The sequence below is a fragment of the Chanodichthys erythropterus genome, chromosome 6 (genome assembly GCF_024489055.1).
Source record: "Chanodichthys erythropterus isolate Z2021 chromosome 6, ASM2448905v1, whole genome shotgun sequence".
Classification (NCBI taxonomy): domain Eukaryota; kingdom Metazoa; phylum Chordata; class Actinopteri; order Cypriniformes; family Xenocyprididae; genus Chanodichthys; species Chanodichthys erythropterus.
In genome coordinates, this window is record NC_090226.1 from 20886443 (window position 1) to 20904909 (window position 18467).

Here is an 18467-nt window from a genome sequence, read left to right on the forward strand (position 1 = left end):
CTCAGGACTGCAGAGGATGTGACTGTGTGCCCCTATACATAATTGTGTATATATATATATATATATATATATATATATATATATATATATATATATATATATATATGCACACAATTTATGGATAGATTTGTGTGTGTTCTGCTATGTGTCACAGTATTGTGTGGAGAGGATGTTGTCAATGCATTTAATATTTCTCAGATAACGTACTGTGAAAACACATTTTCTTCTGGATATTTGTGTAAACCCATAACTATAATAAACTCTTTGTGAACATGGCACGTTTTAAAGGGCTCTATGGGCATGTGTAAATTTTTTGTGTACAGCGACATCACTCGGTCCATCAATGAAATTGCATTTCACAAACACCGCTCAAATGTAAAGTCTTGACCACAGAACAATGGCTGAATGTAAACAATAACTGTATTTTGTCTCAATGGGCCTTTAATTGGCATGCACATCATGTGCAATGATTTTACAATATTTATAGGCGTAGATGATATTAAAGTACTTTTGGAAAATGACTTAGTATATTCAATCTAAAACTAGCAGAATTATGCTACTTCTTTTCAAATTATTATTGCTGCAGCTTTTATTATAACATATTAATTAATTAAAATGCATTTTTGTACTAAATTGTGAAAAACATTTCCATATACATCCACAGCCTATGTTATGATGCATTATTATAAATTATTGTCATTACATGCTACACATGTATAATTGGCATGTCCATCATCGTGATGTTCTTTTGGTTCTATTAATAGGCTTTGAGTTTGAGATGATTCTTTATTTTTATTTATTTATTTGTTTATTTGTATATCAGGATGAGAGTCATTATTCAAATGATGATATCATGCAAGTCAATTGTCTTTGACTCATAATGAAACCGATTTGCAAGGAGAGTTTCATTTGTGTTGGGTTCGTGCGGTAAGGCGATGCCACAACAATTGATGCATCATAAACATCAGTTGGTAAGGCCATCTTCCAGACAACAGCGCGGTAAATGACATGAAAGCAACATTACAGCACGGTGCACGTCACTAAGGGGGACAGCACATAGCCTGCAGCCAAGTGGACAGCAATGGCACCGATAAGACCAAACACGAAACGCATCGAATTTGCGGAAGTGAGCGGGCGGGTGGGGCCTCGACAGTAATGTGACCACAGACGCCGTTAGGATTGCGTGAAACGAAGCGTTATGTATGACCCTACAAAGACCCGTGGAGATTTTTAAGGCCGGACGCGAAATGAGACGAGGACGTGCGCAATGTTGAAGGAGCGACTGAAATAGTGTTTATATGCACTAATTGTCTGGCGCTGAGTGAGAGGGGCTAACTAACACCAAGAGGATTACCATCATCACACAACCGAGATCTCATGACTGGAGCAATGTGAAACGCCGATATCGCTCATTCCTTCAGTATATTGAGGAATAATAATGAACAACGCGCAAGATATGTCTCCCGATTTTGTCTTGATGCGCCTGGTCTCCGCGGCCGAGGATGACCGCTTGGACGAGGAGAATGGGAATCTGTCGTCGGGCACTGGACTGACGGTGGCTATCAAGGGGAACTTTGAATGCACGCAGAATCACGGCCACATCTCGGCGGTGAACAAAGCTCCGCAGGCCAGCGGAACGGAGGCACCTGACGCGGGAGTGATGGCGACTAGACCTGCGCTGTCTGTGCCGCCGCCTCCTCTTCATTCAACCGAGGCCCACGGGTACGATCTCACCCACCGAGGTGGAATGGGGCCTCAGCTGTTGGTATTCAGAAACATATCGAGAGACTCTGATGGATTTGCCGAGAACAGCTCGGAGGATCAGCGAAGGGCTTTTGAGGACCAAGCGGTACTCGCTTCGGAGTCTGGCGCTGTGGACGCTCAGCATCCGCCTACATGGACGCTGCATCCACAGCTCAAACTGCCTGCGGTTGCTACGGATACGGAGGGAGCCGAACTGTGCCACCGGCATCGCTTGATTACAGACAAACAAGACTGGCCGCCGGTGGTGGATCACAAAACGAGCTCGATGACAGAGTCGGGCTGGAGCTGCACGACGGCGCAGCGGCAGCTCCAGCTGCCCGACGGTCCTGTCCTGGAGCTGGCGAGGAAATTCGGCGAGCTGGGAGTCTCTCCGGTACCCGAATTTCTCCTCAAGGATGGCGAGCTGCAGCACTGCTCGTGTCAAAGCGTGCTCGGCTCGGCTGGAATCAGACAGGGAGAGGACCCGACCGAGACCAGCGATGCTCTGCTGGTCCTGGAGGGCCTCGGGTCAGAAGAGGTGAACGGCCTGGGCATCAATACCTGTCAGAAGACCGAGTCCCAAAACAATGAGCCGGGTGCGTTTGCGCTCAAGTGTTTCCCGTCGGTGTTGTCCGGACAAGCTATGGCGGTGTCCGGGGGACTTTGCTCACCGGCGTGTTGTTTGTTGCGAGACTCGGTAAACACCAGGCCTCAGGCTCCCACCACCGACAAACTGACTCCCGAGGTCCTGTCCCAGGTCGTTGCCAGCCAGGACACCCCGTGCTCCAGCCAGGCGTCCACACCGAAGGCCCGGCCGGACAGGAGCACGACACGGGCGCAACTTTCCGCTGCGAGCGGAGGAGAGAAGACTCTGAAAGTACCAGGGAAATCCAGGAAGGGCTCGCTAAAAATACGCCTGAGTAAACTTTTCAGAACTAAAAGCTGTAGTGGCTCTAACAACCTTTTGGACAAGAGACCTTCGGTCACGTTCTCCATATCCTCAGCAGGCAGTTTAGTTGACATGTCTGGAGCGAGCGGAGGGGAACAAGACACGGCCAGGTGAGTCCAAACATGCCCAAACATGAATGAAATATTGAAGATTTTATGATTCTATTGTTGTATTCTTTTATCATTAATTTGTTCTATTAAATTCGACAACATCATTTTCGAGCTTTCTCAGGAATTGTTTTTTTTTTTAGAAAGGAATCTTAGTTATTTTAGTTAAAACAAGATCTGAGGTAAACATCATTTTAAGACTATTTGTGGTTGTTTTCATACAGCATAAACTACACTGTCATACTTCAAACCTGAATTTTCAGTCAGTTGTGTTTTTAAATATTGCTTTAAAAAAGCTGCTAAAAACTTATCAAATAATGACTACAACTTTCACTAGAACATGCGTTTTTGTGCAACCGTTGTAGTCTTGATTAGCAATCTTTGTACAGTTCCTTTAAATTTGTGTGCAATTTTATCGAGTTGCCTACACTGTCAGAAAAAAAAAAAAAGTACAAGAATTTTATCTTTAGGGGTACAACAGCTTGGCACTGGGGCAGCACTTAAAGGGAATGCCTATAATATAGAGTAGTTATATGTACCATTATGAACCTTAAAGGGGTTAATATGGTAGAGTTGTCCCCCATTGTTACAAGCTGTTGTATTCCTAAAGGTACAAAGTAGAAAAACACAGACCTTAATGTACTATTAAATCATAAACTTTTTCTAAAAATTGGAAATTGCATAGAAAACCCTATATATTTAAAATACATTATACTAAATATAGTTTAAATCTATAGTAAACATACTGACATATCACCAGAGACTACTTGTGCGCAATGCACATTTCTCCTATTAAGCTTAAAAAATATATTTTAATGTCACTGATGTATGATCTTTGTATAAAATATGTATTTAAATGCAAGATATTTAAAGTGTACCTAAAGTATACATGCAATAGTTCCACTTTAGCACAATCAAATATACTTAAGTATATCTTTAGTTGGACCTCAGCACTACTTCTGCACAATTAAAGTGAAAAATTAGTTGTGCAGACTTTTAAGTATACCAGTTTAGTATACCAAAAGTACATTTGCAAGGTATTTTTATTAAGTACATAATATGTAAATGTATTTGTAGTTTACTTTGCATGAAATAAATGTGCTTCAGATACATTTTAGTCGATTTATTTTTCACTAGGGATGGTGTATTAAAGCATTCAGCGTTTACAGCATTATGAAACCAACTGTCTACTTTCACCTTTGGCTTTTCAGCATGTTGTGCAGCTTAAAATTTTATCCCAAAAATATTTAACATTTCAATCAATGATTTAGCCCCACCTCACACCTAATAGTGATTGAAATTAACTGGGAAATTGGACACTTTTTGCACATAAATATATATTTTTTAAAATTAAATTAATTTCATAAAACACATTTCATTAAACCTGTTGTACTTTAAATGTAATGATTTTTAATAGCTTTGAATGTGAGTCGCAAAATCATAATTGACCTAAGGATCACAGGTGAGTGCAGTTTATAATGTGATTATACGTTTACTTCTAATTCATTATAAACTGTAGATTAAAAAAAGATAAATAATGCTATGAGATATAAAACAGAATGAATGTAAATGAATATGTGGTCTTTTTTCATTTTAGTAATTAAAATGATGATTGTCTTTCTGCAGCCAACCTGGACTAACAAGGGCACAAAGTGCCTTCTCTGCGGCCTCTTTTACTCCCGTTTTCACAGGTAAACGAAGATTCAGGGGAACTTAATGGGGTGGAAGCTAAAGGAATCCTTGGAATACATTAAATGAAGGCACATTTGCGAGCCACTAATGAGCTTACACAGTGCATGGGAAATATAATGACTCAGGCACACGATTTGGATGAGATTAGTCTCATTTTAGGCCAATCTTTGGAATTATGCTACATTACTGTAACAAATGTTGTTAATGTCGTTCTTATGGCTCTTGTCATTAAGTTCTATTTGTACTATTGCTCTGGTTGCAGGAGAGACGGTGTCTTTGGTAGATGTGGACATCTCTCAAAGAGGGAGGAACTCCCCTCACCCTCCCACTCCTCCACCTCCCCCTCGGCGGAGCCTCAGTCTGCTAGGTGAGCTCCACTACAGATGTTCACACACCCCCTTGATCTCCTTTGTTTCTGCTTTCCTTCATTCTTACCTTTTACGTCCCCATCTGTTTCACACTTTTTAAATATTTCTCTAGTAACCTCCCCCATGCCTCTGGGTTCCTTCCCTTCATCATTTGTACTGTCACCTCTATCTATACAGTTACATTCAAAAGTTTGGGGTCAGTAAGATTTTTAAAAAATTTTGAAAGAGGTCACCATTCTCAGTAAGGCTGCACTTATTTAAGTAAGAACAGTAATATAAATCACCGTTCTTTATTAATGCGCTGCTTTCATTGCAGCACACACACATACGTCACTCATACACAGAGATCTTAGATTGCACTGCATGCACAGAAACATTCAGGAGCACAGGCGCCGATTTATGTTTGTGCCGGTGGGTGCTCAGTCCATATTTAGACAGACCCATGCTAAATTTGTATATTCCCAAGTGGTCTAGTGGCAGAACTTTTGCTATGCGAGTCAGGCATTCTGGGTTCTAATCTAATAGTTTTTTTTTTCTTTTCTTTTCTCAATAAGACCAAAGATGTTCATTAATGATTGTATATAAAGAGGCAAGAGCAGGGACACGTTTGTGTGCAGTTTCAAAAAAGTGGTGGGGACAAGTTCCACCCGCAAATTACGCCTATGAGTGTTGTCGCGAGTCGCGCTCTCACTGATATCTGATGATCAGTAGCGACTCACTAAATAAAAGAATTCAATAAATATCTATTTACAATAAGCACTTACAATAAGTAGACCATTCTAGAGAAAGAGCAAAAAGAGAGTTTGAATGCATCAAACTTGGCATTTTTCATTAAAATAACACAATAGAAACGGCCTCAAATAAACTATAAAAAGGTGAAGATAATCGTGTTTGAAAGCTGCAATCGATTTTTCATTGGTTAAATCAATGGAGAATATCTCATCACCTATGTTCAGGAGCACAGAAACTTGTTATGAACTCTGCCCTGTGACTTTTATTAATAAAACAGCTTCGCTACTGAATTGCTACATTGTATTTCTCAGCAACAATGAGGTAAAGTCGCTGTTTTTGAAGTAATTAAACTCACAGTTTCATTGTTAGTAGAGAGAGACGCAGGTAATTCACATGCATTTCTCATCTCTTTCTCTAGAATCTAGAATGCTAGGTGTAACTTAAGTTTTGATTCACATTTATTTGTATATAACGCTTTTCACAATGCATATCAACATTACAATGTAAAGTGATTTGTTATCAGAGTTGACTCTTGTGCGAGTTATGTAATTTCAGAAATGTACATATAAAAATCGCACAGTTAGCTAACAATCTATTAATTTAAACAGTGTTTTAATTTAAGGCAGAAACACGAGCCGTAACTGATGAAAATAACCATTATTTTTGCGCTGCAAACATCAATAACAGCTTTAACTTGTCAGTGCTGGTAATGGTATAAGCAGATATTCCACAGCTAGTGATTTGAACGCACTTCACGCGGGGTGGTTCTTTGCCTCCACGTCGTGCATTCAAATTGTTTAATGCACAGCTAGCCATGAATTATCCCTTATATATTTTAAAATGTAATTTATTATGGCAAAGCTGAATTTTCAGCAGCCATTGCTTCAGTCTTTAGTGTCACATGATCCTTCAGAAATAATTCTAATATGCTGATTTGGTGCTGAAGAAACATTTCTTATTATTAGCAGTGTTAAAAACAGTTGCTTCTTAATGTTTTTGTGGAAACCATGATACATTTTTTTCATGATTATTTGATTAATAGAAAGTTTAAAGGTACAAAATGTACATTTTTTGGATACAAATATCCAAAAACCACTAGAACAGTGTTATATGATTTGTTGACTTGCATACTTACATTATCCCAAATGTTTTTAAGAATGATTAAATCCAGAGAAATAAGCAAATTTAACCAAGACACGGACCATGTCCGTGCGTCGCCTATCAATGACAATCACAAAGAACACGATTTCTGCCCGAGTCCTGTCCCGATTCTTTTCCACCGGCTGCAGACGTGAAGACAACACCTCACAAGCTATGCCTTAGTTTGGAATAAGCGTCCTCTAGCGGTGAAAATTTACATAGTGGGCTTTTTAAAAAACAACATTTATTTGAAATAAAAATCTTTTGTATGTCTTAACTGGCCCGTTTCATCAATCTTGCTGAATACGAGTATTCATTTCTTTTAAAAAATCGTACTGACCCCAAACTTATGAACGGTGGTATAATTAAATAATAAATGGATAAATAAATAAATGGAATTAACATCCATTCTGTGTGATTCAATCACAAGTGGTGGGCATTAAATACAAACATAAACATAAATATGGTTAACATATTTTGTGATTCTGTCATTCAAACCACATTGAGAAGTCCAAAACGAATTTGACCACATCACATTTGTAGTGTGAATGCTAATCCGTCTCAGACAACATCAAAGGACTGCTTACTCAACTGTCAATCAAATATTCCTAAAATTGGCCAGTTATAATCTGATTTTTTTTTTAACTTTTTTTACATTTAAAGTAAGAGATCAAAGACCCTCCCCTCAAAATCCGATCACAAGTATTTGAAAAAGACTCTATTAAGATTCATGTTTCTACCAGCCAAACGCTGATCAGTTTTACCTCACCTCTGTGATCGAACCCAAGGCGGATGTTAAAGATGCCGTGTAGGACGTCAACCTACTTGTTTATTCTTTCACTTTGTCCTTTCATTTCCCCTTTTTTATTCGACCTTCATTCTTTTCATTTCATGGTAATCGGTGTCTCTGATTGCATTCTGCAAGCATAAAATTTGCAGAAGCACCACTAAAAATGAGTTATTGTGTAGGTGTATGTGTGGTTAAACTTTACCAGTAGTTGGCACACAGATGAGCAGTTCCTTTTCTAATAAAGTGAGACCACTGCACAGTTTCTTCCTGTTCATCAGCTCAGAGTGGTCTTTGGGATTGAGGTTTGAAATGATCTCAATACTGGTGAGATAGATAGTTAGATGTGAAGCAGTCTTTGTCATGAGTGAATTAAGATGATTAGGTATGTGGGATTTTTTAGTCCTTGTTTTTTAAGTTGATGATTAGGTGCGCAATATGCACATTTCTGGTAGAGAGGTATATATGAATATTCTGGGTTCAATACAATTTAAGCTCAATTTACAGCATTTGTGGCATAATGTTGATTAGCATAAAAACAAACCTGAATTGTTTATTTATAAAAAGAAAAATGGAGGTTACAATGAGATACTTATAATGAAAGTGAATAGTATGGAAGCTTGTTTCCGTCAATGAATAATAATAAAAACAGGTAATTTCGACTTTTTATCTCAGAATTCATGACTTCTTTTCTCACAGTTGCGAAGTATGAACTCACAATTGCAAATTATAATGTAATAATTGCAAAATATAAACTCACAATTACGAGAAATAAAGTCAGAATCGCGAGATATAAAACTCACAATTGCGAGTTATAAACTCAAAATTGTGGGATATAAACTCGCAATTGCGAGAAATATAATTGCGAGTTTATATCTCACAATTCTGACTTTATAACTCAATTGTGAGTTTATATCATGCAATTCTGAGAAAAAAAGTGAGATAAAAAGTAGCAATTACAGTGGCAAGCAAGAGGAAACAAGCTTCCATAGAATAGAGCCAATTTTCGAGTATTTAAAAGCAGTAATTTGAAGCTTACAATTTATAACAGTCACTTACATTAATTTCATTGTTATAACCTATGTATTTTTGAGCTGTGAAGCTGTTTAAATATTTTTTACAGATGTTTGAGAGTTGTAAAATCGGATATACTGTAACTTTACACTGTAGGTAGGCAAGTGGTTTTTCCACACTACAATCATGTTTATATTCTTATTGTTTATATCTTGTACTATTGAAACAATGATACATTTTTAACTTGTACAGATTGGCCACATTCACTTCCATTGTAAGTGCCTCACTGTAGCCCATATTTGTTTTTTTTAAAGAAAAGGTAAACAATTAAAAATACATTTTTGTGGTAATCAACATTGTCACAAATGCTGTTAAACAAGATTGTATTTAACCAGTGTTATTATAGTTAACTGAAACTAAAAATATAAAAAATACAATTTTTGTTTCTTGAAATAAAATAAATTATTAAAAGACTTTTATTATTTCAGCTGGTTGGCAAGGCTCATTACTCATTTTCATTTTGTTTGTTAAAATTTGAACTAAAAGTAAAATGAAAACGGAAAATATAAAAAGAAAATCAAATTCATTAAAACTATAATAGTATCTCAATGATACACTTTATTGAACCCGTATATTCTTTTAAAGTTGCTCCACGTAGTTTTTTCATAGCTGGGAAGAAATGCATTTTCCAGTGTCGTGAGTGTGTGATTGAATGCAAATACCAGCGTGTGGATTTGCTCATGTTGTTTTCCCATGTTTCAGTTCCCCATGTCATATGCTTCCTGTCACGCTGTCTTAGTCTTCAAGTGCTATAAGAGGATCAGATATTGTCACATAATTGGAGGATTTGTCTTGCTTCTTTATGGTTCAGACAGGCAAAACTGTGTTATTCATACATAAAGCACAGGTCATTGAATGTAATATTCACGTTAGTTCCGATACTGCAGTTAGTCTAATCCAAATTTTCTGAAATCTGGCTGCATTTTGATCTATTTTTTAGTAATATATGCAAGAATATTGTTGCTGTCCCTTTGCTCTGAAGCTGAATGGTGTTAGGGTTGATTTTAGTCATGTTCTGATTCCTCTTCATCGCCTCGGGCTCCTGTCTCATTCTAACAGACTTTAACCTTCTCTACAATTCCATTGCTTTTTCTGTGACATCTCCTTATTCTCCTGGCTCTGAACCCTCCCTCCTGCTCTCTTCCAGACGATATAGGTGGGCCGCAGCCTGGGCCTTTCCTAGTGAGTGTAATGGGGGCCTCCCTGCAGTCTCTCCCTCTGCCTCTTCCTCCTCCTCCCCCTCTCCACGCTACCATCCAGCATAGTCTCAGCCTCAATGGTAAGACTTGGGTGCAGTGGAGGGGGCGGTGTGTGTTTCAAGGTGTTTCAGGGCGCCTTTCTGGTTCTGAGCGCAGACGCCAACCTCCCCTTCCTTTTTCGCCAACCGGGTCATTCTCTACCCTCGGAAGCACCTTTATTCCATCGAACATAAAGGGAAATGGAATAAAGTGTGAATGTAACTGTGATGTTCTTGTAAAAGCAAAGGCAAAGACAATACATGCCATCAGCCGCATGTATCGTTTTGTCAAACAAAGGCTTTGGTTGACCGCGTGGTTTCATTTCTCACTTCCTTTCGCAGTTCGGAGAAAGAAGGCAGTGTGACTAATGTGCGTTTAGAAAGAGAGGAAGTGTGAGCGAGATGGTGCCAAACTTAAGCTGTATTGTAGTTCTTTTGCTGAATAACTCGTATAGCAATATAACTTTTGTATAAGACATAAAGGTTGATGGTAATATTAAAGATATGGTAACTTTATTATTATCTATAACATAGCATGTATGCATATTTATTGGTAGTTGATATGACATTTCATCACTGGCTGTTTCCATCTAAAACTTGGAATATCGCATAAAATATTTGCGAATAAAGCACAGTTTCAATCCCATGTGTTTAAGAGAACAACATTGTCACTTCCTGGGAAATTGGCGCAAAATATCTGTAATAAAAATGGAAGTTGCTTCAATCGGGGAAGCCACTGTAGCTCTTTTTTTTACGTTATAAATAACTTGCGTCTCAGAGCGCACAGGTGAAACGCAATAAACGCTGTCAAGATGCATTCAGATGCCTGGTGTTTGGGAACACCATCATGTGAGACACTTCTGGGAAAGAATTATACCAAATCATTCTGATCAGGCATTTCAGAATGATCAAACCAACATTTGAAATTGGTCCGCTGGTTAGTGTAGTTACCCAAACACATCCACTGTTGAGGCAAAGTCACGGGAAGGTTTTTGTTGAGGGATTTATTCAGTGAATGTGTTTCCGTCTTAGCTCATGCCTTCTTATTGGATAAAAAATATATCTGCCTCAATTGATCACACACTGTATATTTTTTATGTGCGTATACGCATATTGGCGTTTCCATCCAGTGTTTTTTAGTGCAGTATCCCAAAGTGCACATAAAAATAGGTGGATGGAAACATAGATAGTGAAAGATGTGTCCTGTGAAATGCTATAGGGGAGATGTTGTCACAAGATGTCACAAGAGGAAGTTGTTATAAGGGAAGTTTTGTGTTGGTTTTAAACACCCAGTTCAGAATCCTATTAAATTAGAATCATTTTTGTAAATTCTGTTTTTAGAACAACTTTGTTTTGCTTTAGCTGACTGGAGAGCACTACTGGGGCATGTTGTCACAGAAGATCAATGTGTTCAGTGAATTGTATCTTTATCATGGGGAATATTGGTGAAAATGTTAGATTTTTTTAAGGTTTGTGTCGATACAGAAATGAACCTGCACTGATAAATAGTCAATGGTGTAAAAAATGTGACAACTAGACTTGGTCACATTCGAATTCATTTACAAATATTTTAAATAGCTAGTCTTGTCTAATTGTTCTATACACCATTTTTAATAACCTTATATTATTAGCTTGGGATATTTGTACTTTTGACAATTTACAATTAAAATAAAACACTTGTACTCCTGTCATACTGCAGGACTGTAAGTAAAAAAACTGTAACAAAACAGGACCTAAAATATACCTAAACTAAACTAAAATGATTTAAACTGTTATTGTCAAGCGTTCAAAAGCTTGGGTCAGGAAATATACTTTTATTCAGCAAGGATCCATGAAATTGATCAAAAGTGACAGTAAAGAAATTTATAATGTTACAAAAGATTTCTGTTTCTAATAAATGATGTTCTTTTGAACTTTAAATTCATCAAAGAATCTTGAACAAAAAAGTATTGAGGTTAAAACAAAAATATTACGCAGCACAAATGTTTTCCAACATTGATAAAAATTCAAAATGTTTCTTGAGAAGCAGATCAACATTTTAGAACGATCACGTGACACTAAAGACAAACTTTTGTCTTTAGTAGTGTTTGTTATTTGTCAAGTTATAAAATTAAAAAGTAGTCATTTAGTTTTGATGGGATACTAGTCTTAGCTGATTGCAACATAATATTTGCTGGTGTATTCAAAAAATGCTCCATTTGTGTCTCAGATGCTTTCTTCCGGGCACTTCCTCATTCTGCCGCATCACCAATGGAGACTCCGGCCCCTGCCAGAGTGGCCCCGCCCCCGATCATGTGTCCACTGAGAGGGGCCGATTCCAGCAGCTTCACTGCCAGCCTGAGAGAGTTGGAGCGGGTGAGAGACAAAAGCAGTTGACGTGAAGTCAAAAAACGACTGAAAATTTCCAGTCATATGATTATCATTGGGCATGTTTATCGTCAGACTTTTTTAACTATGAAACATCTCTATGGCTTCCTGTGGTTGTCCATTTCATTAAGTTGGTTTTGTGGGTTTTCTCTATAAGGAGCTTTTGCCGAACACTGTTAGATGGTCATTGTGTGTTTGTGTGTTTGCAGTGTGGCTGGTATTGGGGGCCGATGAACTGGGAGGATGCTGAAATGAAGCTAAGAGGAAAGCCAGATGGCTCGTTTTTGGTCCGGGACAGTTCAGACCCACGATATATCCTCAGCCTCAGTTTTCGCTCACAGGGAGTCACACACCACACGCGTATGGAGCACTACAGAGGTAAACACACATGTATATACATATCCATAAACACACACATACTCTTATTTGGCATATCAGACTCAAATGTGTAGCCAAAAACACATGAAATCCTATGTTTACATACCCAATCTAAACCACATCCTCACAGTCTGAATAAAAGTTGAACAAACAGATTAGATTTCATCACTTGTAGAATGACAGTGCAGACAGTTAGTCCTAAAAATCGGATTTGAAAGAAGTCATTAAATGTTTTCACACCCACATTTAATTTCCTTCACAATTTTACTGAACAAAGTAAAATGACTAACATTTATTAAAGTATTAAGTAAAGCATTTTTATATTTGTCTAATTGAAAATACATTTAAAAGCAAATTACACTCCCCATAGAAAAAATTAAAAGAAACCATTTTAAATAGTATTTTCAGTTGACACCGGAATGTTGGCTAGCTTTACTGACGGCTTTTATTCCTTTTTCTTTTTTCCTTTTTTTTGTGTTGTTCGTACATAACAGACAATATGCATATTTTAGACATCACAGTAAACATTAGGGCGTTTAGAAGTTGTTTATAGTAAGTAAACTAAATTAAACAATTTGTTTTGACTAACATTTTTTTTTTTTATCTTAAGTGAAATTCTACTTTCATATTACAGCTATTTTAGCTTTTTATTATGAAACCTGTAAAGTAGTAAAAAGCAAATATATATATATATATATATATATATATATATATATATATATATATATATATATATTTGTAGCAATAGTCAACAATGCACTGTATGGGTCAAAATGATTGATTTTTCTTTATGCCAAAAATCATTAGGATATTAAGTAAAGATCATGTTCCATGAAAATATTTTGTAAATTTCCTACCGTAAATATATCAAAAATGTATTTTTGTAAGTAACATGCGTTGCTAAGGACTTTATAAGGACTTTATTTGGACAACTTTACATACGATTTTCTCAATATTTTGCTTTTTTTGCACCCTCAGATTCCTCATTTTCAAATATTGTTATCTCGGCCAAAATATTGTCCTATCCTAACAAACAAATCAATTAAAAAAAAAAAAAAAAAAAAAAAAACCCTTATGACTGGTTTTGTGGTCCAGGGTCACTTATATATATATATATATATATATATATATATATATAGTGACCTACATACACACAACACCTACATAACATTTTGGCTTATGTCTAATAAAAATATATTGTTATGGTCTTTGTAATAAATAATCATTTTACTTTGTATGAATGTTTTTGTCTTTGGGAAAATAACCCCTTGTTTCACAGACGAGACTTAAGCTAGTCCCAGATTAAAATGGAGGTTTGAGCTGTTTTAACTGAAAGTAATTTGCACTGACATATCTTAAATATGTCTGTGCCATTGTCTTCATTATACCAGTAATGTTTTTTTGCTAGGTTACATTTATAAAAACTACTTAAATGTCCCAATAAGGCCTAATCCTGTTTTAGTCTAAGCCCTGTCTGTGAAACCGGGCCTAAATACTTTTAATTAATATTAAGTCAAAATCAGAAAGGTTTAAACCAAACCATAAATATGATCTGAGAAATACTAATAAATTTGTCTGTATTAAATGGTAGTATTTTTTTCAGTTGGTCCAAAGTATTTTTTTTTTTTCCAGTGTATTTATTTTCCTTAAATTTGTCTTTGGCTCTTCAGGAACTTTCAGTTTATGGTGCCACCCTAAATTTGAGGACCGCTGCCATTCTGTGGTTGAATTTATTGAGCGAGCCATCATGCACTCTAAAAATGGAAAATTCCTCTACTTCCTACGTTCACGTGTACCAGGTAAGGCTACAGATATCCTGCTTATATGATAAAACATTAGCAGACAGGATTCTTAGCCACTACTGTTGAATAAAAAGGATTTAATTGTTCTGTTTACTGATGCAGGAGGGACAAATAGGGAGAAAAAAGTGCTTTAAGCTATTTAGCTTTAATTTGCTCCTATGTTGCTTTTTCGAATATTACTTTTCATGCAGTGTGTAATATATACATATAGCTGTTTGTCAATATAAAATGTCATCAAAGTTTTATAGATCAAAGTGCACAATAAATAAAAGAAAGACCCAATTCTGAGCTGCTGAAAAATTCATCAACAATTCAAGTCTCACTTCTGTAACTAAGACAAGATAGAGCAGGTTACATTTGGTATGAAACAAAGTTTCAAATTTTGTCTTTTTTTTAAGAACTTCAAACAGTAAATATCATTTTGTGGCTCATAATGCTTTGCGACAGATCGCTGTAGCGACCCGATCATCTCTTCCTACTAGTTATAACACAAAAAAATAAATATGAATGAACAACAGAAGGTATGTTGTTTCAAAGACGTCAGTACACACCATTTTTCAAGTTCAAGTCCACCGACATTAATCTACTAACTCTCCTGTCTGGTTTGTCAGACAAAGTGGTGGATTTGGCGTTATGATTGGTCAGATCGCCGGTCAATCAAACTCCCAGTAAAGGGTGAATTGATATGGTAAAACCAAAGCTATATCACTGTGTATACAAGTGCTGAGGAAGCCTCTGGAGCTAAAATTAAGATATGGTAATGGCCGTTTCGTTTGTAACACATGCTGTAAGCAGTAGACCAATCACAACAGACTGGGCCATATGACCAATCAGAGCAGAGTAGGAGGGGTTTAGAGAGACTGGATCCTTTTTTGGACCAATTTTCAGACACTGTAAGAAAAGAGGTGATGCTGCAATGTATATTATGAGAAAATTAAAGTGTTTTTTAGCCTTGGATGCATGTACAGTAATTCTACTGTAGGAGATCAGCAAAACAAAATTAGGAATGTTTAAAATAGCATAATAGGGGCACAGAAACGATTTCGATTGGTTTTAGTTAACAAAAACAACCATAGTTTAGTCTGAATTGTTTGTGGTAACAATATGTACAGAAGTAAGAGGCAGAGTTTATTTTGTTTGTGGGTGTGAGAGATGAAAGGTCAGTGTAATGAAGTGTCTGGTGTCTGTCTTAGGGTTGCCCCCAACCCCTGTGCAGCTGCTCTATCCGGTCTCACGCTTCAGTAATGTGAAATCACTCCAGCATCTGTGCCGCTTCTGCATCCGACAACTCGTCCGCATAGACCACATCCAGGAGCTGCCCCTCCCCAAGTATGACTCATTTACATTATTTTGCCGATTTAGATTTCTGATACACTATAATTTAAAAGTTTTAGGTCTGTAACATTTTAATATTTTTGAAAGAAGTCTCTTATGCTCACCAAGGCTGCATTTGTTGGATTAAAATAGAGTAAAAACGGTTATATTGTGAAATATGATTACAGTTTAAAATAACAGTTTTCTATTTTAATTTATTCCTCTGATAGCAAAGCTGAATTTTCAGCAGCCATTACTCCAGTCTTCAGTGTCACTTGATGTTTTAGATATCATTCCAAATCACTGATTTGGTGCTCAAGAAATATTTCTTAATCTATTAAAGTTGAAAACTGCTTAATATTTTTGTGGAACCCTTTTTTTTCATGATTCTTTGATGAATAGAAAGTTAAGAAAAACAGCATTTATTTGAACTAGATTTCTTTTGTAGATATAAATCTCTTTACTGTCACTTTTAATCTATATAATGCCTTTAAATGCATAAATTTCTTTCTAATAAAAAACTTTCTACCCATAACTTTTGAACAGTACATAAAATACTGATAACTGATGCTATGTGCTAATAAACAAGGATCAGAGTATTGTTACGTTGCAGACTTTCTGTGTTCACCAATGTGAAGTTTTAGAGACCTTGTCCTTTAAGGTCTCATTTTAATGTGTAAAACAGCAATAAATTAAGTCAAAAACACAGTGTAACCTATCAAGAATATGGGATGGAGCTGCTCTATTCAAAAGATGTACTTTAAAACAAATTGTATTAATATAAACTAATAAAATCTTGATTACAATATCAAGGGAAATCATCCGTTTCATCAAAAATAATATTTTTTTTTTCGTAATTGTGCACCCCTTAAACTTTTAGTTTATTTTCAAGTGGTTATGGGTGTATCACATACTTTGTTTACCCACTGTTATTATCAGTTTATACGTAGGCAAAACATACTTTGCATACAAAGTGTCTATAAAGACTAACTTTCCTTTTTTCATCTTAGGCCTCTCATTGTCTACTTGAGGAAGTTCTATTATTATGATCCAGAGGAAGAGATGTATCTGTCAATCAAAGGCATGCGCCAGGCAGCAGGTGTGGAACAGGAAGCCGAGTCTGAAACATAGCCAGATCGCTCCTTTTCACTGTAAGTACTTGCAGCAATGACTGTTCTACATATATGATGTTATACTCAGTGCTCTGTAGCCAACTTATTTAATTAACGAAACAAAATTATTTTTTAGGATTTCTGTGTGTGGGTAATAGATGGAACAGCGCATGGACACTTCCTGGTGCACAGCTCTGCTCCAACTCCCTGCCAGTCTTCCAGCAGAAGCCAATGAACGTCAGCCGACTGGCCCCTCCTCTTGACCAATACGTGGACAGAGGGAGTACAGAGGAGTGCTGGAATACTGTCTATGTTGAGCAGGCAAATAAATCCAGAGACTGACATGATAGACAAAAGACTTGAAAGGTCACTGGACAGCAAACAGTGGACTTAAAAAATAATAAGTTAAACAAAAAAACGAACAAGGACATTTGACTTGGGGTACTAGCAAAAGCCTTCATCTGTAGGTTATATTACACTGGAGTTTTTAAACTGGCCAGTTTGTGAATCCATCTCTGTTTGGTTCTTCTTTCTTTCCTCATCAGGCCCCTGCCCCTGGGTGGAGTGTGTGACCCCTTTATTTGTCCTTTCCCTGATTGTAACTCCTTCAGTCTGATCAGGCCACATGAACTGTATTTTGAGTAAAAGACAAAGTAAACTTGAAAATAAGTGGTGGTTGACTTTTTCACGTTATTTATGATTTAGGATTATAATTGCTTGCTCTTATCGGTTTTTCCTTAAAACACTTGAAGATCACTATTTAAGTTACCTTGTGTTTGTTTGTTTGTTTGTTTGTTTTTGGGCACGTACTATCATGGTGATTCCAAGGTTTTCTTTAAATTAGCATGGTGTTCTGTATTAATAGCATGGTGTATGACTATGATAATTTTTCAGTATCATGGTATTACTGTTTGCTATCCTCATTATATAATGGTAACACCACAGTTCTTTTTTCTGAGGGAAGTTATCCTAAACTTTTAGCTGGGAATAAACACACACACACGCAAATTTTCTTAGCTATCTAAATGGAAACATTGCAAAGCCGTCTATTGTTATACAGGTGCTGGTCATATAATTAGAATATCAGCAAAAAGTTGTTTTATTTCACTAATTCCATTCAAAAAGTGAAACTTGTATATTATATTCATTCATTACACACAGACTGATATATTTCAAATGTTTATTTCTTTTAATTTTGATGATTATAACTGACACTAAGGAAAATCCCAAATTCAGTATCTCAGAAAATTAGAATATTACTTAAGACCAATATAAAGAAAGGATTTTTAGAAATCTTGGCCAACTGAAAAGTATGAGCATGTACAGCACTCAGTACTTAGTTGGGGCTCTTTTTGCCTGAATTACTGCAGCAATGCAGCATGGCATGGAGTCGATCAGTCTGTGGCACTGCTCAGGTGTTATGAGAGCCCAGGTTGCTCTGATAGTGGCCTTCAGCTCTTCTGCATTGTTGGTCTGGCATTTCGCATCTTCCTCTTCACAATACCCCATAGATTTTCTATGGGGTTAAGGTCAGGCAAGTTTGCTGGCCAGTTAAGAACAGGGATACCATGGTCTTTAAACCAGGTACTGGTAGCTTTGGCACTGTGTGCAGGTTCCAAGTCCTGTTGGAAAAAGAAATCTGCATCTCCATAAAGTTGGTCAGCA

General features: G+C 36.8%; 1 protein-coding gene across 1 annotated transcript; it reads left to right on the forward strand.

Annotated features, from left to right (window-relative positions):
- Positions 1–1041: 1041 nt before the first annotated feature.
- socs7 (suppressor of cytokine signaling 7) lies at positions 1042–17507 on the forward strand. The gene is made up of 9 exons (XM_067388412.1): positions 1042–2802; positions 4426–4490; positions 4754–4858; positions 12039–12184; positions 12406–12574; positions 14245–14373; positions 15570–15705; positions 16701–16841; positions 16939–17507. The coding sequence occupies exons 1-8, from the start codon at positions 1439–1441 to the stop codon at positions 16819–16821; spliced, it is 2235 nt and encodes a 744-aa protein (XP_067244513.1). The 5' UTR covers positions 1042–1438; the 3' UTR covers positions 16822–16841; positions 16939–17507.
- Positions 17508–18467: the final 960 nt, after the last annotated feature.

Bases quoted from the DNA above. Each gene is read 5' to 3' on its own strand.
- socs7 (XM_067388412.1), top strand. From the start codon at position 1,439: ATGAACAACGCGCAAGATATGTCTCCCGATTTTGTCTTGATGCGCCTG. The intron at 4,859-12,038 runs GTGAGCTCCACT...TTTGTGTCTCAG, and splicing joins GCGGAGCCTCAGTCTGCTAG to ATGCTTTCTTCCGGGCACTT. The intron at 14,374-15,569 runs GTAAGGCTACAG...TGTCTGTCTTAG, and splicing joins CCTACGTTCACGTGTACCAG to GGTTGCCCCCAACCCCTGTG.